This window comes from Cherax quadricarinatus, chromosome 40, assembly GCF_038502225.1.
Source record: "Cherax quadricarinatus isolate ZL_2023a chromosome 40, ASM3850222v1, whole genome shotgun sequence".
NCBI classification, from domain to species: Eukaryota; Metazoa; Arthropoda; class Malacostraca; order Decapoda; family Parastacidae; genus Cherax; species Cherax quadricarinatus.
In genome coordinates this window covers 19,620,453-19,642,652 of record NC_091331.1, presented here as the reverse complement: position 1 = coordinate 19,642,652, position 22,200 = coordinate 19,620,453, and the positions used below count along the sequence as shown (strand labels likewise).

At 40.5% G+C, this 22,200-nt stretch overlaps 1 protein-coding gene across 3 annotated transcripts in view; it reads left to right on the top strand.

Annotated features, from left to right (window-relative positions):
* The window catches only part of LOC128687331 (ubiquitin carboxyl-terminal hydrolase 31-like), a 525,901-nt gene that overhangs the window by 463,955 nt on the left and 39,746 nt on the right, over positions 1-22,200 (top strand). For 2 of the 3 annotated variants that reach the window (XM_070092773.1, XM_070092772.1), the window contains exon 11: positions 2,094-2,111. The exons of the other annotated variant lie outside the window; for it this stretch is intronic. In XM_070092773.1, the coding sequence (XP_069948874.1) occupies positions 2,094-2,111 (18 nt within the window). The remainder of the gene's footprint in view (positions 1-2,093; positions 2,112-22,200) is intronic. 3 annotated transcript variants of the gene reach the window in all.

The window sequence follows — 22,200 nt, the reverse complement described above, 5'->3', positions numbered from 1 at the left end:
AAATTATTTTTTCAGTTTCATATATTTTTTAGTAAAAATAGGTCAAGAAATGTATGCTTTTACAGTGTCCATTTTCTTTTATTGTAGTGCAAGATTTCATAATTGAAAACTAACTAGAAGATTTTATTCAAAATATAATCACTTGATTTCCCACTCCCAAATCTTTTTTTATTTATCATTCTTTCCTATGAATGCCAATATTAACCAGATTAGAGTGATATATAAAGAAGTAGCTACCATAGTTGTGTCTGAGTGTTGGAAATCACAGCAGCAACCCAGGAGTGAAAGATTTTTAAGAGATGATTTAGTACTTGTCATTTTATATCCATCATACAAATTAAACCCTAATTTTCTAAAAAAAAAAAAAAAAAAAAATAATGGAGCTTCAAAACATGACTTGTGTGTTTGCACTTAAGGTAATCTCTCTGGATTGTATTGCCATCAGACATGATGAAAGATGATGCCTTTACTGGGTAGCAAACTTTGAATTTACTTCTGACTTCATACTGTTATAAATTGCTTTTCATATATGATGTGTGTGGTGTCACTTAGTACACTAGGACCCTCGTATCCATGGGGGACAAGTTCCAAGTACCTGCCGTGGATACTGAAACCATGAAAAGTAGCAAACCCTATATAGAAGTCCTATACATACCTTTTATAAAGTTTAATTGATAAATCATGCACAAGTGGAGAATTATCTCTTTTGCACTGAAAGGAAGCACTTCACGGCTTTTCTTAGGCTTTGAAGAACTGCCAGTTTCTCTACTTTTGCACTTTGGGGCCATTATTATGGAAAATTAAAAGGTATTTTTGGGCCACAGTAAACTGTGGATAACTGAAACCATGGATACTGAATCAGTGGATACAGGGGTTCTATTGTATTGTTCTATATTTTGTTGTGGCTTTTTGCACTCATTTCTTGAGTCAGAAGAGAATGAGTTTAAAGATAAACAGCAGGTCCATGGGAACTTGTAACTGAAGACTGCTCATTTATGTTAAGACTAAACCTGTGTAGTAAAGGAATGTTTATTGGTGCTATTAGTTTCTATCTTTTTGTTTCAGACACTAAATACACAACTCCCTTCATGATGCTTTGATGTAGTGTTATATCACTTTGCAATTTTGATGGGAAAAATTTATATTTTTACCTCAGCCTCAACCTGTTAATGGTCACAGCAATACTATGGGTGCAAAATGTTGTATGTGCACTACCTGTGTTGCTTAATTTTGATAGTGCAGGGAAACATCAGTTACCATAAAAATACAGTTCGTTTTAGTTTTACAAATATCGTCACAATTTTAATAAAAAAAATTCCATATAACAGTGTAATACTTCAAATTTTGTCTTAACAGTATTACTGCTTCTCCCAACAATGCACATTATTTTGATCTTTTAGAAGCATTTCATAATAATTTTTATTGTACAGATTTCATATACTGTACTGTAGATCCATCCAGGATAATGAAATTATCCTTCTGCAATTCTTCGAAACTTTAGAGCTAGTGATGGGAAAATATTAAATACAGCCTCTCCTCACTTAACGACAGAGTTCCGTTCCTAAGACCACGTCGGTAAACGAATTCGTCGCTGAGTGAAGAACATACTATAATGGTACAGTACTGGGTTTGTGTTAACCATTTTTTATATTGTTTTAATGTCACCTTTGCACCATTTATAACATTTCTGGTATATTTTTAAATGTTTATACAGTAGTGTACTCTATATTGTAATGAACAGAATGGAGGAAATCAGCTCTAATATACATTATTTAGGCATGCAAACTGGTCAGAGAGCCCATCGTAAGTCCGAGTCGTCAGTAAACAAATACATCGCTAAGTGAGGAGAGGCTGTATTAGTCTTTAAAAGATAAACCAAAAGTGATTTTACTGTTTTTAATAACTTTGCTTGTTTGTTTAATATTAATTCATTCTAAAGTAAGATTCAGCAAATTTGAGAATATTATAGTATAGTACTATTTATCGCCTATTTTCTGTTCTAAGTGTTTGTTTCTGTACTGCTACCTAATCTTGGTTTCCTTTGACCAATTTTTTTCATATCATGTGGTACTGATGCTGATAACAAAATGCAGATCAAGTACTGTTTAAAGGTCAGTAGATCAAGTCACACATGCTCTAGAAAACTGGTTCATGATCTCCATAATGGGAGTACTTGTAAAATTGCTATTCATCTTGAAAATTCATCATGGATTTCCTTAGTGTATCACAACTGTTTATCATTCATTTTTCAGTGCTAATTATACTATCAATACTTGCAAATGAGCTAATACCCAGTAAAACATGTATGACTATTGACATCATTTGCAGTGTGCACATTTTACCAGTATTCTTTAGTGTTTAATTAGGAATCCCCAGTAGGGGGAGCTTACAACTCGCTCTTTGCATTTACTTAACACTTAAACCATTTGTGTGTTTTTGTAAAGTAAAGCTTTTTATTGAAATTGGGCAGTCATTCAAACCTAGTCTGACCAGTAATCCACCAGTCTTTGCCAAGGCCCACTATAAGGCCAATGGCTACATTTGTATCTGTGTCAATAGACACAGTCTGTAGTAGCATCACATATCAGCGGTTGCTTCTTGCATGCACCCCACCATAGGGTCAACAGAATCACTGAATGGGTCATTGTTTGATGAAGAATAATGTTTGGTGTTTTTTCCCATGACCTATGCAGTAGCAACATGGGCAGTGGTAGTTATTTTTAGAAAGAAATATTTAATACATCTGGTAGAACTTCAACTAACTCACTGTGCCTATTTTTTTTTTTATGTATGCCATGTGATGTTCTGGATAATCTGGGTTGAAAATGTAAACCTTCAGTTTAGTGGACTAACAGGCATAAGCGAGTGATCACTAATGGCGATTGTGGAGGAGAGATTCTTTTGTACTTATTGTGATAATAGTGGATAATTCTGTAACTAATGGACTTTGTACATTGTTTGTGAATGTGCTGACCCAGTGCATTTTCTCATATTTCTGAAGCCCATTAAATTGAGATCTCTTTAATTGAGAGTATACTGTATTACTCTGTACTATTCCCTAAAGATAATTTATTGTAGTTTCCCTTGTTAATTAAAAATTGATAAGGCTAGTGAATAAGTTCAGTATTGTAATTATTTTTCATAATTTTTGAGTTTTTCTTTCTTTTTGGGTCACCCTGCCTTGGTGGGAAATGGCCTACATGTTAAAAAAAAAAAATTAACAGACAGTTATAATAGCCTGGGATATTATGAGCAGTCCACATTTAAGAAATTGCATTCCTGTAAAGCTGTTTGTTAAACGAATCGTAGTTCATGAAATTATTTTATGCCTTGGTGGGAGACGGCCGACTTGTTGAAAAAAAAAAAAGTATATACATTCCAATAAAATACAACAATTGTAGTACAGCTCAGAGGTTTGTTGGGGAGTACCACATTGCTATTTATTGGCAGTACTTGCAGATGTATTGGAACATGGATTATAATGTGCACTAGAAATGATTGGTTAAAATTCTATATTAATATACAGTCTGTGGAGCCTACAAGTAAATGTTAAATGCTTGGAAAATTAATGATGCAGGAATTGTAGCAAGTGCTTTGGCTGTGATACAGACAGAAATGTTGATTACAGTTGATGGTTCTCATTATCCTTGTCCCCACAGCCTTGTTTGAAACTAGGTCTTCTGCTTAGTGGCTTAGTCATTCTGTAAATTAGTTCTTAATACATGCAGTCCAAAATAGGGTCACAGTCCAGGTTATCAAGAATATCTTGGAGAAACTTGAATAAAATTCCCTCATAACTATAAGTAGTGGTCTATTGCTAATTCTTCTTTGTTTTTTTATTTAATCCTTAAATTGTCCAAACATAAATATTTTGGAAAAAAAAAAGTTTTTTTTTTTAAATTAAAGAGGGGAATTTTCTGTGTGTAATAAAACCAAAAAAATAATAATTAGGATCAGTACTTACCAAGATATAAGACTGCAAAGTTGGCGCTGGATGTTCACCTGACAGCAACATGGAGACCTGCCACTTGCAGAAGTTTTGCCAATTTGCCTTTTTTTTTTTTTTTAATTTATATAATTTTTTTGTTCTGATAATTACAAATTGTAGTAGTTCTTGTGATTTCATAGTCAATGTTTGTTCTGACACTAATATTAAATACTCAAATAGTCACACTGACAGGTGAACATTTTCACCTGCCTTGGTCACCTACTATTGTCTAGAAATATATACATAGTATTTAAAGGTCCCAGCAATGTTTTAGATATGCTAGAGTATATAGTATTTAAAGGTCCCAGCAATGTTTTAGATATGCTAGAGTATATATGAAACTCCTTGAAGCAGCACTGTGTAAGACTAGTGTCACTCCATTGGTGACAGTGCAGCAGTGAGTGACACTTGATGATAGTGCACTGCATTGGCTTTGTTTTCACTGTTGCATATACACTGGACCCCCGAGTTTCGTGATTAATCCATTCCAGAGAGAGTGCCAAAAGTCTAATTTCACGAATTGCGAAACCATTTTCCCCATAAGAAATAATGTAAATCCAATTAATCTGTTCCATACACCCAAAAGTATTAACAAAAATTTTTTTTTATAGATTAAATATAGATTTACATAGATATTGGCAGTTTGGAGAGATATATTGTGTATTTTTATACATATATACTTCTGGGAGCCCTTTGATTGAACTTTGTATAGAAAGGGGTTTAGTTATAGGTAATACATATTTTAAGAAAAAGAGGATAAATAAGTATACAAGATATGATGTAGGGCGAAATGACAGTAGTTTGTTGGATTATGTATTGGTAGATAAAAGACTGTTGAGTAGACTTCAGGATGTACATGTTTATAGAGGGGCCACAGATATATCAGATCACTTTCTAGTTGTAGCTACACTGAGAGTAAAAGGTAGATGGGATACAAGGAGAATAGAAGCATCAGGGAAGAGAGAGGTGAAGGTTTATAAACTAAAAGAGGAGGCAGTTAGGGTAAGATATAAACAGCTATTGGAGGATAGATGGGCTAATGAGAGCATAGGCAATGGGGTCGAAGAGGTATGGGGTAGGTTTAAAAATGTAGTATTAGAGTGTTCAGCAGAAGTTTGTGGTTACAGGAAAGTGGGTGGGGGAGGGAAGAGGAGCGATTGGTGGAATGATGATGTAAAGAGAGTAGTAAGGGAGAAAAAGTTAGCATATGAGAAGTTTTTACAAAGTAGGAGTGATGCAAGGAGGGAAGAGTATATGGAAAAAAAGAGAGAGGTTAAGAGAGTAGTGAAGCAATGTAAAAAGAGAGCAAATGAGAGAGTGGGTGAGATGTTATCAACAAATTTTGTTGAAAATAAGAAAAAGTTTTGGAGTAAGATTAACAAGTTAAGGAAGCCTAGAGAACAAATGGATTTGTCAGTTAAAAAATAGGAGAGGAGAGTTATTAAATAAAGAGTTAGAGGTATTGGGAAGATGGAGGGAATATTTTGAGGAATTGTTAAATGTTGATGAAGATAGGGAAGCTGTGATTTCGTGTATAGGGCAAGGAGGAATAACATCTTGTAGGGGTGAGGAAGAGCCAGTTGTGAGTGTGGGGGAGGTTCGTGAGGCAGCAGGTAAAATGAAAGGGGGTAAGGCAGCCGGGATTGATGGGATAAAGATAGAAATGTTAAAAGCAGGTGGGGATATAGTTTTGGAGTGGTTGGTGCAATTATTTAATAAATGTATGGAAGAGGGTAAGGTACCTAGGGATTGGCAGAGAGCATGCATAGTTCCTTTGTATAAAGGCAAAGGGGACAAAAGAGAGTGCAAAAATTATAGGAGGATAAGTCTGTTGAGTATACCTGGTAAAGTGTATGGTAGAGTTATTATTGAAAGAATTAAGAGTAAGACGGAGAATAGGATAGCAGATGAACAAGGAGGCTTTAGGAAAGGTAGGGGGTGTGTGGACCAGGTGTTTACAGTGAAACATATAAGTGAACAGTATTTAGATAAGGCTAAAGAGGTCTTTGTGGCATTTATGGATTTGGAAAAGGCATATGACAGGGTGGATGGGGGCGATGTTGCAGGTGTATGGTGTAGGAGGTAGATTACTGAAAGCAGTGAAGAGTTTTTACGAGGATAGTGAGGCTCAAGTTAGAGTATGTAGGAAAGAGGGAAATTATTTCCCAGTAAAAGTAGGCCTTAGACAAGGATGTGTGATGTCAACGTGGTTGTTTAATATATTTATAGATGGGGTTGTAAGAGAAGTAAATGCGAGGGTCTTGGCAAGAGGCGTGGAGTTAAAAGATGAAGAATCACACATAAAGTGGGAGTTGTCACAGTTGCTCTTTGCTGATGACACCGTGCTCTTGGGAGATTCTGAAGAGAAGTTGCAGAGATTGGTGGATGAATTTGGTAGGGTGTGCAAAAGAAGAAAATTAAAAGTGAATACAGGAAAGAGTAAGGTAATGAGGATAAAAAGATTAGGTGATGAAAGATTGGATATCAGATTGGAGGGAGAGAGTATGGAGGAGGTGAATGTATTCAGATATTTGGAAGTGGACGTGTCAGCGGATGGGTCTATGAAGGATGAGGTGAATCATAGAATTGATGAGGGGAAAAGGGTGAGTGGTGCACTTAGGAGTCTGTGGAGGCAAAGAACTTTGTCCTTGGAGGCAAAGAGGGAAATGTATGAGAGTATAGCTTTACCAATGCTCTTATATGGGTGTGAAGCATGGGTGATGAATGTTGCAGCAAGGAGAAGGCTGGAGGCAGTGGACATGTCATGTCTGAGGGCAATGCATGGTGTGAATATAATGCAGAGAATTCGTAGTTTGGAAGTTAGGAGGAGGTGCGGGATTACCAAAACTGTTGTCCAGAGGGCTGAAGAAGGGTTGTTGAGGTGGTTCGGACATGTAGAGAGAATGGAGCGAAACAGAGTGACTTCAAGAGTGTATCAGTCTGTAGTGGAAGGAAGGCGGGGTAGGGGTCGGCCTAGGAAAGGTTGGAGGGAGGGGGTAAATGAGGTTTTGTGTGCGAGGGGCTTGGACTTCCAGCAGGCATGCGTGAGCGTGTTTGACAGGAATGAATGGAGACAAATGGTTTTTAATACTTGACGTGCTGTTGGAGTGTGAGCAAAGTAACATTTATGAAGGGGTTTAGGGAAACCGGCAGGCCGGACTTGAGTCCTGGAGATGGGAAGTACAGTGCCTGCACTCTGAAAGAGGGGTGTTAATGTTGCAGTTTAAAAACTGTAGTGTGAAGCACCCTTCTGGCAAGACAGTGATGGAGTGAATGATGGTGAAAGTTTTTCTTTTTCGGGCCACCCTGCCTTGGTGGGAATCAGCCAGTGTGATAATAAAATAATAAAATAAATACTTCTGAGCTGTTGTATTCTGGGCACCTCTGCAAAACAGTGATTATGTGTGAGTGAGATGAAAGTGTTGAATGATGATGAAAGTATTTTATTTTTGGGGATTTTCTTTCTCTTTGGGTCACCCTGCCTCGGTGGGAGACGGCCAACTTGTTGAAAAAAAAAATACAGAAAATAATGAGAAATCAAGTATAAAACAATAACAACATCACACTTATCTTTATTGAAGACTCGAGAGGATGGAGAAGTTACACTATTGTTTGGAAGGGAAATTCCCTTCATTGTGGTCTTCCACCAACTCTTCCACATCCTCGCCACTCACATCTAACCCCATGGAATTCCCCAGTGCCACAATAAATTCCACGACAGGTGTAGGGTTGACAGGGTCAGCCTCAAACCCTTCAAAATCCTTCTTTTGGACACATTCTGACACAATTTTCTCCAAGCAGAGTTCTAAGTCCTGGAAGTCACTCCCTCCCAAGCCTTACCAATAAGGTTTATGCAATGGAGGATACTGAAGTGATCCCTCCAGAACTCTCTTAGGGTCAGTTCGATGTCTGAGGTTACATCAAAGCACCTTTGAAACATTGCTTTGGTGTAGAGTTTTTTTAAGTTTGAAATGATCTGCTGGTCCGTGGGCTGGATGAGAGGAGTGGTATTAGGGGGCAAGAACTTCGCTGTAATGAAACTAAACACCTCCCCCATTTGGTCATCCAAGTCTGGAGGATGAGCAGGAGTATTGTCCATTACCAGGATGCACTTGAGTGGCAATTTATTTTCCAGGAGGTATTTCTTCACACTTGGGCCAAACACTTCATTGAACCAATCAAAGAAAATTTCCCTTGTGACCCATGCCTTACTGTTAGCCTTCCACATCACACACAATTTTCTCTTGGTGACACTGTTTTTCTTGAACACTCTGGGATTTTCAGAGTGATACACCAGTAAAGGCTTCACTTTCAAATCCCCACTAGCATTACCATGGAACAAGAAAGTTAGCCTGTCATTCATAGGCATGTGTCCTGGCAGTGCCTTTTCCTCCTGCATGATGTAGGTCCTCTTTGGCATTTTCTTCCAAAAGAGGACTGTTTTGTCACAATTGAGCACTTGTTGGGGGAGGAATCCTTCATCCTCTACATACACCTTGAATTCATGCACAAATTTTTCAGCCGCACATTTGTCAGAACTTGCAGCCTTGCCATGCCTTACCATACTGTGTATGCCACTATGCTTCTTAAATCTCTCAAACCAGCCTTTGCTGGCCTTAAATTCACTAACATCAGCACTCATTCCAGGCATTTTCTGTATAAGATCGAGATGCAACTGCCTTGCCTTTTCACAAATTATTGACTGCATAACACTATCTCCTGCTAACTGTTTATTTGCATTCTCTTTTTCTGAGCATATCTACCCCTTTCGCAACAACAGCTTCCTTAATTTCTTTTTTCTTCACCACAATGGATGTGATCTTTGAATGGGGCTTCCCGTACATCCTGCTGAGGTCAGCCACACGCACTCCACTTTCATATTTTGCAATTTCTTTCTTTAATTCTATCATGTTTCTCACCTTCTTTACCAAAGGCCTGGCACTAGGATCTTTCTTTGGGCCCATGGTGGTTTATTTAGCAGTTGCAAGCACAAAAAAGAATGGAATATTACGAAATGTATCTTATGAACACGTGGGGTGATGGTCACTTGCCGAGAAACAATGCCACACAGGCTGATTGGTGTGTGGGGCGCCTATGTGTGCACGCGGACGCGTTCCATACGACCAATGAGGCAAATCATGAAGCGCAAGGCTATACATATTTTGATGAATAAAGTTGCTGAAAGTCGAAATTCACTCAGCGCGGGGCTCACGAAACTCGGGGGGTCTACTGTAAACATGTCTATCTGTCTGTCTGTCTAGCTCTGTCTCTTTATCTCTTTCTCTCTGTCTGTGTGTCTGTCTGCTTGTCTCTCTGTCTCTGTCTCAGAGAGCCACTCATGAACTAACAGGTTTTACACATGATGCAGAGTCGCATCTGATTTCTGAACAAGTGAAATGCGTATTATTTGCCAGTCATGCATATTATGCCTTATATCTACAAGAACAGTACAGTGGACCCTCCCTTTTCGTTGGGCTCTGTTTTCTTGAATTTCAGTTATCGCCGACTTTTTTCATAAAAGTATTGGCTCAGTTTTAGTTACTTTCCTCTGTTCTCGTCGGTGGTACAGTACCTGTCCGAGTGCCATGCACACACAAAGCCTCCCACATATGCATTCTGAGGCAGTGTCGCTTTGTTTCTTGGTGAGTGAACATTATCCTGCGAGGCCATAGGAAACTTTTCGTAATAATTCATTGTTGTTTGCACTTGTTTATTCTGTGTGACTGCTAAATAAGCCACCATGGGCCCAAAGAAAGCTGCTAGTACCAGCCCGTTGATAAAGGCGAGAAACATGATAGAATTCAGGAAAAAACTTGTAGCAAAGTGGAGGAGGAAAAGAGAGGGGAGAATGTGCCTTATTCAGTGATCCTACGATATGTACGATACTAAAGCAGCAGGAGTCGATAAAGGCTATAGCGCCAGCCAGCAATAAAGTGTAGCATTAACAGTGTAGCAAGTAAGTTAAGCGATTAAGTGATAGAAAAAGGACGTGAAACTAACTCCTCCAATGTTATTGGAGGCATATAGGGCCACTGACAAACATACGCCACCCTGCCCATCTTCCACCATCCTAATCCAGTGCCAGCATCTCCAACGCACAGTAAGTGTAAATATTTCTTATTTATAAATTGTAGATATTTCTTATTTATAAATTACATACATTGTGTGAATAGTGTTGGTGCCAGAAGCCACCACTACCACTACCACTAATATGTACGGCTTCTCTCAGTGGCCCTTATAAACCCAACACCACCACCACTTACTCCTCACATACATAGTGACATATTTTATTCATTCTAGAGTACAGTGGACCCCCGGTTTATGATATTATTTCATTCCAGAAATATGTTCAGGTGCCAGTACTGACCGAATTTGTTCCCATAAGGAATATTGTGAATTAGATTAGTCCATTTCAGACCCCCAAACATACACATACCAACGCACTTACATAAATACACTTACATAATTGGTCACATTGGGAGCTGATCGTAAACTGGGGGTCCACTGTATATATTATATTTGTATGTTATTAATATTGTTTATTATGTCATATTAGATGAATTGTGATAGATAAATAAGCTGTGGAATATAGTTCTTCTCTATAAAATGTATTTTTTGTTTATACTTTTGTATGTCTGAAACGGATTAATTGGATTTACGTTATTTCTTATGGGGAAAATGGTTTCAGTTTTTGTGAATTTCACATTTTGTCAAACTCTCTGGAACGGATTAATCATGAAAAAGGAGGATCCACTGTATAGCACTTTGTCTGGATTTTTTGGGTTATCTTAGGTAATTTACACTATGTATAATAACTATTTATGTATACCTGTGAGGTAGAGACAGATAGACAGAGACAGGCAGAGATAGATACAGAGATAGAGACAGCCGAAGTCAATCAGCCACCCGGCCAGCCAGCCACTCAGCCTGCCAAACACATTACACATGTTCCAGAATCGTTTCTCTTTTCTTAGGGCATAGGTTATAGGACATTCTGGAAGGATGACACTACCAGTGGTATCAGAAATGAAAGGATGTTGCACATGGGTTATTATCGAGGTTTTTGACATTTCCTCGACCACTTGTGGCCATATCCATCTCAAAGCCACTAAACTATGGGTCAACATCACTTTCCTCTTAAAAGGGGAGTGTTAATATGACGTGGCATCAGTGAATCCCTGGTGTTTGCCATGCTATTTGCTCAAGCTTGCGTTCAATTGAACTGGTTCTTCCACAAGGTACTAAGTGGTCCCAGATTTTTTTAATACTGCACACACCAAGTGTTAAGACCCATTATGTACTGACCAGGGATCTTGGGAAAAATAAAACGTAGATCTACATTTGGACAGCTTAAGGGTTAAGGATGGAATGATGAAAAGTCTTGAAATTTTTATTAGTTATCTTTTAGTGGATTGTAGATGAATGGTTCAGAGAACCAACACGTTGATAAATTAGACACATGTGCAACTCTTGGGTATCTTTATTGAGGAAACATTTCGCCACACAGTGGCTTCATCAGTCCATACAAAGAATCTTAACAGGAGGAGAATGAAGTAATCAGTCCCTCAACCTTGAGTAGATGTGGTCAGTCCATCAATTTTGAATAGAATACAGCATATGTGCGGAGAAGGAGCTTATAAACCTTAGGCAGGAGAGGTGCAGCAGTCGTAGGTGGTGTCACATTTGTTCAATGTGGAAGTAGGTCGTGCCCAAGGGTTAGGCAAGCGAAGAATTCCCAAATATTAAGATCCCAAGAAGTTGCAGTGTCTGACAGGATTGTAGATGAATGGTTCAGAGAATCGACACATTGATAAATTAGACACATGTGCAACTCTTGGGTATCTTTTTTGAGGAAAATGTATAAATCTGGGGTGAAATGAAAGATGGGTAAGGGTCATTCCAGGAAGGGCTGGAAGGAGGGGCAGATAAGGAGATTTTGAGTCCTAAGGGCCTGAGCATCCACCAGGCTAGTGTGAGTGTTAGATGTGAGTGGAGACAAGTGGTTTTTATGGCTTGATGTGCTGTTGGAGTGTGAGCTGGGTAACCTTTATAAAGGGATTTAAGGAAATTGATTAGTTGGACTTGACACACATACAGATAACCTGCAGTTAGGTGTTTAAAACTTATGACTGACGTTTCGGTCCAACTTGGACCAGTAATCAATCTCGCAGAAGCGGGAAAGGAAGGAAGCAGTGTATATATGAGAGGGAGCTGGGAATAGTAGAATAAGAGGAGGTAATGGTAGAAATAGTAGTAGTAAAAGTAATGAAATAGTGGTAGAGGTTCTCTTTTTCTGTTTATCATAAGCCAATGTACAGTGGCATGTACATTCACTACTTTTCTTACCATACTTTTAATGTAAAGAAAGGTGTTCTTATCTGTCTCTCCCTTCCTCCCTCCAATTTTGTGACCCCACAATCTCTTGATTCAGAAATTTCCACTCTTCACGGTTCATTCTCTCACCTTGGCTACCCTTCTGACTTCATAGACTCTGCCTACTTGCATGCTAAATGGGCTTTCTTCTTTCATGTGAAATCTCCTGTTCTTTGCTTTCCCTATATTTCCAGTCTTCTAAATCTTAACTCCCTCCATTCCTTAGACATCATACTTACTTTTTTGCCAAACTAATACCCTTCATAGTAATCTAGTTGGTACCTTTCCTCCTGCTACTGATGCTTTTAGTGTCTACTCCATTTCCTGCTCCTCTTGTCCTCTCCAATACTTTGTAGAAACTGGCTGCTCTGTCTGACAGACTTAAAGAACACATTAGTAGAATTAGCCTTGCTGTCACTAATAATGCTCTTTTCTGTCATGTTAGATAAAACAGACATCATATTAACTGTCTACCCTTATAACCTTCACAGTTGCTATCTTGTTGAAGCATCCCTTATATACAACTTTCCTAATATGAATCTTAGTCCTGGCTTTATTTCTGTTGGTGCCTTCCTTTCTCTTTACAATATCAAATGTTCCATACTTCATAACACTTGTGATTTGACCTGATTTTTATTGCCACCTCTCCTTTGCCTTTTCTTTCCTCTATTTAGGTGGGTTCTGTCCTTTTTTCCCCCCTGGGGTGTCTTACCTTTGTGGACAATTAGCTCTGCAGTACTCCTTTCCCTCCATCCCTCCTCCTCTTCCTTCTTCTTCTTCCTCCTCCTCCTTCCTCCCTCTTCCTCTTCTCCTTCCCCCCTTCCTCCTCCTTCCTCCTTCTCCCTCCTCCTCCTCTCTCCTCCTTCCTCTGCCCCCTCCTTCCTTCTCCTCCACCTCCTCCCTCCTCCTCCTCCTCCTTCCTTGTGGCATGCAAAGAGTACGTAACCTTTATTCGCCGCATGTACACACCCTCATTGAAAGGCTATCTCCCCCAACCAGCGAACCAGGTACTAAGGGTTGATGATGGGGCCCCGTTGTTCAATCAGTATCCAGGTTCCAGCCAGTGAGAAGATGGTTTTGGGAATCACAGAGGTGATGTGGGTACCACTCACCTGCCTGCCCTTGTCATTCCCATTCTAGAGCTGGTTGAAGCACGGTCTGCTCTCTAGTGGCTTCTATTCTTCCTTGCTTACCGTGGAGTGCACTAATACCTATTGTTGTACATAGTTTACCTGGAGTTTACCTGGAGAGAGTTTCGGGGGTCAACGCCCCCGCGGCCCGGTCTGTGACCAGGCCTCCTGGTGGATCAGCGCCTGATCAACCAGGCTGTTGCTGCTGGCTGCACGCAAACCAACGTACGAGCCACAGCCCGGCTGATCAGGAACTGACTTTAGGTGCTTGTCCAGTGCCAGCTTGAAGACTGCCAGGGGTCTGTTGGTAATCCCCCTTATGTGTGCTGGGAGGCAGTTGAACAGTCTCGGGCCCCTGACACTTATTGTATGGTCTCTTAACGTGCTAGTGACACCCCTGCTTTTCATTGGGGGGATGGTGCATCGTCTGCCAAGTCTTTTGCTTTCGTAGTGAGTGATTTTCGTGTGCAAGTTCGGTACTAGTCCCTCTAGGATTTTCCAGGTGTATATAATCATGTATCTCTCCCTCCTGCGTTCCAGGGAATACAGGTTTAGAAACCTCAAGCGCTCCCAGTAATTGAGGTGTTTTATCTCCGTTATGCGCGCCGTGAAAGTTCTCTGTACATTTTCTAGGTCGGCAATTTCACCTGCCTTGAAAGGTGCTGTTAGAGTGCAGCAATATTCCAGCCTAGATAGAACAAGTGACCTGAAGAGTGTCATCATGGGCTTGGCCTCCCTAGTTTTGAAGGTTCTCATTATCCATCCTGTCATTTTTCTAGCAGATGCGATTGATACAATGTTATGGTCCTTGAAGGTGAGATCCTCCGACATAATCACTCCCAGGTCTTTGACGTTGGTGTTTCGCTCTATTTTGTGGCCAGAATTTGTTTTGTACTCTGATGAAGATTTAATTTCCTCATGTTTACCATATCTGAGTAATTGAAATTTCTCATCGTTGAACTTCATATTGTTTTCTGCAGCCCACTGAAAGATTTGGTTGATGTCCGCCTGGAGCCTTGCAGTGTCTGCAATGGAAGACACTGTCATGCAGATTCGGGTGTCATCTGCAAAGGAAGACACGGTGCTGTGGCTGACATCCTTGTCTATGTCGGATATGAGGATGAGGAACAAGATGGGAGCTAGTACTGTGCCTTGTGGAACAGAGCTTTTCACCGTAGCTGCCTCGGACTTTACTCTGTTGACGACTACTCTCTGTGTTCTGTTAGTGAGGAAATTATAGATCCATCGACCGACTTTTCCTGTTATTCCTTTAGCGCGCATTTTGTGCGCTATTACGCCATGGTCACACTTGTCGAAGGCTTTTGCAAAGTCTGTATATATTACATCTGCATTCTTTTTGTCTTCTAGTGCATTTAGGACCTTGTCGTAGTGATCCAGTAGTTGAGACAGACAGGAGCGACCTGTTCTAAACCCATGTTGCCCTGGGTTGTGTAACTGATGGGTTTCTAGATGGGTGGTGATCTTGCTTCTTAGGACCCTTTCAAAGATTTTTATGATATGGGATGTTAGTGCTATTGGTCTGTAGTTCTTTGCTGTTGCTTTACTGCCCCCTTTGTGGAGTGGGGCTATGTCTGTTGATTTTAGTAACTGAGGGACGACCCCCGTGTCCATGCTCCCTCTCCATAGGATGGAAAAGGCTCGTGATAGGGGCTTCTTGCAGTTCTTGATGAACACAGAGTTCCATGAGTCTGGCCCTGGGGCAGAGTGCATGGGCATGTCATTTATCGCCTGTTCGAAGTCATTTGGCGTCAGGATAACATCGGATAGGCTTGTGTTAATCAAATTTTGTGGCTCTCTCATAAAAAATTCATTTTGATCTTCGACTCTCAGTCTGGTTAGCGGCTTGCTAAAAACTGAGTCATATTGGGACTTGAGTAGCTCACTCATTTCCTTGTTGTCATCTGTGTAGGACCCATCTTGTTTAAGTAGGGGCCCAATACTGGACGTTGTTCTCGATTTTGATTTGGCATAGGAGAAGAAATACTTTGGGTTTCTTTCGATTTCATTTATGGCTTTTAGTTCTTCCCGCGATTCCTGACTCCTAAAGGATTCTTTTAGCTTAAGTTCGATGCTTGCTATTTCTCTGACCAGTGTCTCCCTGCGCATTTCAGATATATTGACCTCTTTTAGCCGCTCTGTTATTCTTTTCCGTCGCCTGTAAAGGGAGCGCCTGTCTCTTTCTATTTTACATCTACTCCTCCTTTTTCTTAGAGGAATAAGCCTTGTGCATACATCGAGTGCCACCGAGTTAATCTGTTCTAGGCATAAGTTTGGGTCTGTGTTGCTTAGTATATCTTCCCAGCTTATATCGGTTAGGACTTGGTTTACTTGGTCCCACTTTATGTTTTTGTTATTGAAGTTGAATTTGGTGAATGCTCCCTCGTGACTAGTCTCATTTTGTCGGTCTGGGGCTCCACGCATACATGTCTGAACCTCAATTATGTTGTGATCTGAGTATATTGTTTTTGATATGGTGACATTTCTTATCAGATCATCATTGTTAGTGAAGATGAGGTCTAGTGTATTCTCCAGTCTAGTAGGCTCTATTATTTGCTGGTTTAAATTGAATTTTGTGCAGAGATTTAAAAGCTCGTGTGAGTGTGAGTTTTCATCAGAGCTGCCTCCTGGTGTTATTACTGCAACAATATTATTTGCTATATTCCTCCATTTTAGGTGCCTTAAGTTGAAATCCCCCAGGAGCAAGATGTTGGGTGCAGGAGCTGGAAGATTTTCCAGACAGTGGTCAATTTTTAAAAGCTGTTCCTGGAATTGCTGGGATGTTGCATCCGGAGGCTTGTAGACTACCACAATGACTAGGTTTTGGTTCTCGACCTTTACTGCTAAAACTTCCACTACGTCATTTGAGGCATTAAGCAGTTCTGTGCAAACAAGTGACTCTGCAATGTACAGGCCAACCCCCCCCTTTTGCCTGTTCACTCTGTCACATCTGTATAGGTTGTAACCTGGGATCCATATTTCGTTGTCCAAGTGATCCTTTATGTGGGTCTCAGTGAAAGCCGCGAACATTGCCTTTGCCTCTGCAAGCAGTCCACGGATGAAAGGTATTTTGTTGTTTGTTGCTGGCTTTAGACCCTGTATATTTGCAAAGAAGAATGTTATCGGACTGGTGGTATTGTTGGTACTGGGGGGGGATTTTTTTTCCGGCATTAGTATCTGTATCTGTTGGTTTGGAGTGGAGGCCATCGACTGTGGTTCCACTCCAGGAATGACTGGATTTGGTGTACGATTTCTGCCATTTCCTGCCAGTTTTTTTTCCTTCCTGGCACTAAAAAACCTCTCCCTCTTGAGTGGCTGTGGCTACCCAGGTTTTCCCATGGCCTGGATGTTTTGTATCTTTTTGTCCCCTTTAGATGGTATGCCTGGCAATTTAAGTTATAGCACAGTCTTTCCTGTACTGAAGAGGTACACATTTCAGGGTGAAAAAGCTTACAGGAAGGGAGTTTGCATTTTCCTGTTGTCATATGGGCATGACATTTTCTAGGGTGGTCATAGTTGCATGTCCCATCTGTTTTTCCAGATTTCCCATGCCAGCAGATACCAAGTGCATGGTATGTGCACAGGCTTGGTTTCCGTTTGCCTTGGGTTTCTGTGACTGTATTCCCTGTTGGTGCATGTTTCCCTGTCTTACTCCTATCCTCCCTAGCACCAACAATGGAGCTCCCACCAGTTGTTTTTGGTAATTTATCCTCACTATTGCTATTGGAGTCCTCTTGTTTGTACATACTTCTGTTCTAAATTGCTGAATGATAATACAAGTCAAAAGTTGTCAATGTTAATGTTAAGTCAATGTGACCTGACCTGACTAGGTTGGGTGCATTGGCTTAAGCTGGTAGGAGACTTGGACCTGCCTCACATGGGCCAGTAGACCTTCTGCAGTGTTCCTTCGTTCTTATGTTCTTATGAATGGTTTGAAAAACCGACAAGTTGAAGATTGAGCCACTTAGGCAGCGTATGGGAATCTTTATTCAGGAAACGTTTCGCCACACAGTGGCTTCATCAGTCCAATACAAAGAGGAAGGCGTAAGGAGAGGAGGAGAATGAGGTAATCAGTCCCTCAACCTGGAGTCGATGTGTTCAGTCCATCAATCTTGTAGAATGTACAGCATAGGGCCGTAGACGTGGTTTATATACTGTAGTGAGGTGAGGTGAAGCAGGCGGAGGCGGGGTCATAGTGGTACCATCCACTAGTCGAAGTAGGTCTTCGTCCAAAGGTTGAACAAGTGTTGAAGAATTCTTTGTAACAAGATCCCATGATGCTGCAGTGTCTGACAGTTGTGATGAATGGTTTGAAAACCTGACAAGTTGAAGATTGAGCCACTTACGCAGCATATGGGAATCTTTATTCAGGAAACGTTTTGCCACACAGTGGCTTCATCAGTCCAATGCAAAGAGGAAGGCGTAAGGAGAGGAGGAGAATGAGGTAATCAGTCCCTCAACCTGGAGTCGATGTGTTCAGTCCATCAATCTTGTAGAATGTACAGCATAGGGCCGTAGACGTGGCTTATATACTGTAGTGAGGTGAGGTGAAGCAGGCGGAGGCGGGGTCATAGTGGTACCATCCACTAGTCGAAGTAGGTCTTCGTCCAAAGGTTGAACAAGTGTTGAAGAATTCTTTGTAACAAGATCCCATGATGCTACTTCGACTAGTGGATGGTACCACTATGACCCCGCCTCCGCCTGCTTCACCTCACCTCACTACAGTATATAAGCCACGTCTACGGCCCTATGCTGTACATTCTACAAGATTGATGGACTGAACACATCGACTCCAGGTTGAGGGACTGATTACCTCATTCTCCTCCTCTCCTTACGCCTTCCTCTTTGTATTGGACTGATGAAGCCACTGTGTGGCGAAATGTTTCCTGAATAAAGATTCCCATATGCTGCGTAAGTGGCTCAATCTTCAACTTGTCAGGTTTTCAAACCATTCATCACAACTGTCAGACACTGCAGCATCATGGGATCTTGTTACAAAGAATTCTTCAACACTTGTTCAACCTTTGGACGAAGACCTACTTCGACTAGTGGATGGTACCACTATGACCCCACCTCTGCCTGCTTCACCTCACCTCACTACAGTATATAAGCCACGTCTACGGCCCTATGCTGTACATTCTACAAGATTGATGGACTGAACACATCGACTCCAGGTTGAGGGACTGATTACCTCATTCTCCTCCTCTCCTTACGCCTTCCTCTTTGTATTGGACTGATGAAGCCACTGTGTGGCGAAACGTTTCCTGAATAAAGATTCCCATATGCTGCGTAAGTGGCTCAATCTTCAAGTCAAAAGTTTTTCTGCTGTGTTTGTTTTGCTCCCTTTACACCCAGGATAACAGGCTTTTGGGACCCCTGGGTTGTAATATCCCTCCTCTCTCCTCCTCCAATTGTGCTACTTTATACTACTTTCGTTCTACTATTCCCAGCACCACCCCCGTCTTGTATATATACTGGCTTCCTTCCCTAAGAGCTTCTGTGAAAGGGCTCTGGTGGCTAACGCTCTCGCTTCGCACGCTGATGGCCTGGGTTCGATTCCCAGCCAGAGTAGAAACATTGGGCATGTTTCTTTACACCTGTTGTCTATGTTCCCCATCAGTAAAATGGGTACCTGGGTGTTAGTCGACTGGTGTGGGTCACATCCTGGGATGTGCCTGAAATGCTCAGCATAACAAGGGGCTTTCTATACAGTAGTACATATGTCACTGATGTCAGCTAGGCCTGTATACTTGTAGTAAATAAAGATATTATTATATTCTTAATGGTCCAAGTGAGACTGAAATGTTGTCATAAGTTTCAGTCTGCTATGTGCAGGTTATTTGTGTGTTGTTCCAGTCAGGGTATTGTGCCTTTTTGTCCTCTAGGAGGTGAGAAATAGTATGTCTACACTCTGAAGCAGGGGTGGGGATATTGCATTTTGGAGAGTCATTTGAATGATTTATTTATATATTTATTATTAATTTGGACATGATACATAGATGTACAAAGAAATACAGTGGTTAAGTGTACATGCCAAAAGCCCCTTGTATGCAGAGCATTATGGGCAGACTTAAAATTAACTTTAAAAATTAACTAACTTTAAAATTAACTAAGCAATGATATATTCAGTGGTAAAAATTACAGTAAACAAATAACAATTAAGCACAAATGAGTATTTCAAAGACAGATCATATGGTCATTTGACAAGTTACTGTGCATTCAAGGTAATGTAATTAAAAAACAAAGTTTGATAGGGTCACAGGTTATACATTTATAAGATACAGTTATTCAGTATTTATTTAGTTGTGGGTGAGTAAGTGGTTTTTAAGAAGAGACTTGAATTTATAAACAGACAGTGTTTCTTTTATGTTCACAGGTAATGAATTCTAGATTTTTGGGCCTTTTATGTGCATTGAGTCTTTGCATAATGTGAGATGGACATGAGGAACATCAAAGAGTGATCTGTGCCTTGTGTTATGGTCATGTGTTCTGTTGAGGTTGGTAAAGAGACGTTTGAGGGGAGGGTTTATATCCGAGTTAAGTGTTCTCTGTATGCAGTAGGCACAATAATAAGTATGGATGTTTTGTACGGTGAGTAGGTTTAGAGTTTTGAATATTGGTGGAGTGTGCTGCCTGTAGTGGGAATTTGTTATCATTATGACTGCAGCCTTTTGTTGGGTAATTAATTGTTTGAGATGGTTTATTGTTGTTGAGCCCCATGCACAAATTCCATAGGTGAGATAGGGGCAAATGAGCGAGTGATATAGGGCCAGGAGGGTTGACTGTGGAACATAGTACCCTGTCTTCGATAGTATGCCTACAGTCTTGGAAATTTGTTGTACATGTGTTTGAAATTTGAGCCTATTATCAAGGTGGATTCCTAAGAATTTTCCCTCTGTGAGCTCTGTGATAGGTGATCCGTTTATCATTATGTTAAGAGGGACACTTTTAGCTCTGTTTCCAAACTGAATGAAGTAGGTTTTGTCAATGTTGAGAGTAAGTTTGTTAGTCATCATCAAGGTAGATATTTTCTGTAATTCGGTATTTACAGTATTGGCTAGCATGACTGGGCTTGGGTGAGAGGAGACGTATGTAGTGTCATCTGCAAATAGTGTGGGGTTTGAGTAGTTGCGATGCATTTGGTAGATTTCGTCTTTGCATTTGTGGCAAGACAGTTGTTGAATGAATGATGGCATTTGTTTCCATGTTTTGGGGAAAGAAAGGTGGGAGATTAACTCTACTGCAGTGGGAGATGGCTAGTGTTTAAAAAAAAATTTGGCTGACTAGTCTAGCACCATACAAGCCTGGCCCAGGGCCAGGCCATGGGAGTAGACAAACTCTTGAAACCTGTCCCAGGTATTTATATTGAAGGTAAAGTAGGTAAAGTACTGTTGAGAGAGCAGGTGATGAGGAATCATGAGGTGTAGACCTCACTGTCAGGTCAGTAGGGCAGTGTGTGTGTATGCTGAGAATCTTGAAAGTCAGGGTCCTACCAACTGGAAAATTCCCTGGTTCTGGGTGATGGTGTCTGTGGTATGAGAACCATTTTAAAGCATTTTCTGTTCCTGTCTTTCTCTCAGATAACTATGCTTGCCCCGAGCCAAGCTATGTGGTATGAAGCCATGTTACATTGTAAAACACAGGCATTGTTGATATGTTCAGTGTGGCAAGTATATCTGTGTTAGTATGCATGTTTTGACAAATCCCTATCCGTCTCATCTATGAATATGCACTTCATTACAATTACTACAGTTAATGGTGTAGATGTCTGCACTCTCCTCAGGGCTGGCATTTATCCTCTTAGATCTAGTAATGTCTTTGATATTGGTGTACATGGTGGTGATGTAACTGGCTTTCATAAGTAACTTAGAAGTATTCTCAGGCACCGTGGAAGTTGGATGGATTAAAAAGCAGTTACTGTTGGTATCGATTTAAAAGTGCTAGTTATTCTCTGATTTCCTTACACAATCCTGCAAGAAGGTAACAGGAAAATGTGGAAGATCTCAGTAATTTTGATGCACTCATTTTCCAGGAAATGTGTTGTAGGTTCTGTTTCTGGAGTGTTGAGACCAGAAATTATGAAAATCATTTTGGTTGGTGGGTTTACAGTACACACTGAGTTGCTGGTAGTGTTTTTGTGTGTTAGGACATGGAAAGGAAGTGTTGTTGTTTTCCCTTTTCTAATGTAAATGGAAGGCTCAATAGCACTGAACTCATCACTGAACTCATCTCAGTGCTATTGAGCCTTTGGTCTTTCATGGGAGGGATCACCTACAAAAGATTTAACCTCGTGGGTTGCCTTGCTTTCTTGCACCATCATGGATGCTAACTTAGAGTTTTTTTCTCTAGCATGTATGGCTCGGAACCATATTACTCAACCCGGATTCAGTCTTGGGCAAGTTTAGATATACAATATGAGCAAGTCTCCTAACACCTTACACATAAAATAGATACTACCTAGGTGTTAGCCAGCTGTATGATGACTTCCTGGGTGCTATGGGACTTGTAGAATCTTGTAGTGGTAATTAGAGAAATGTTCATATATGGAAGGCTGCACCAATTCACTTTCACCAGCTATATGCTAGTCAGTTTCTACATGTTCTTTTTCTGCATTTGTGGTGGGTTCATATTATTTTGGTAAACATCAGTCAAGAAATGTGAAAGTCTTCAGAATATTAAAATTTTCCCTTT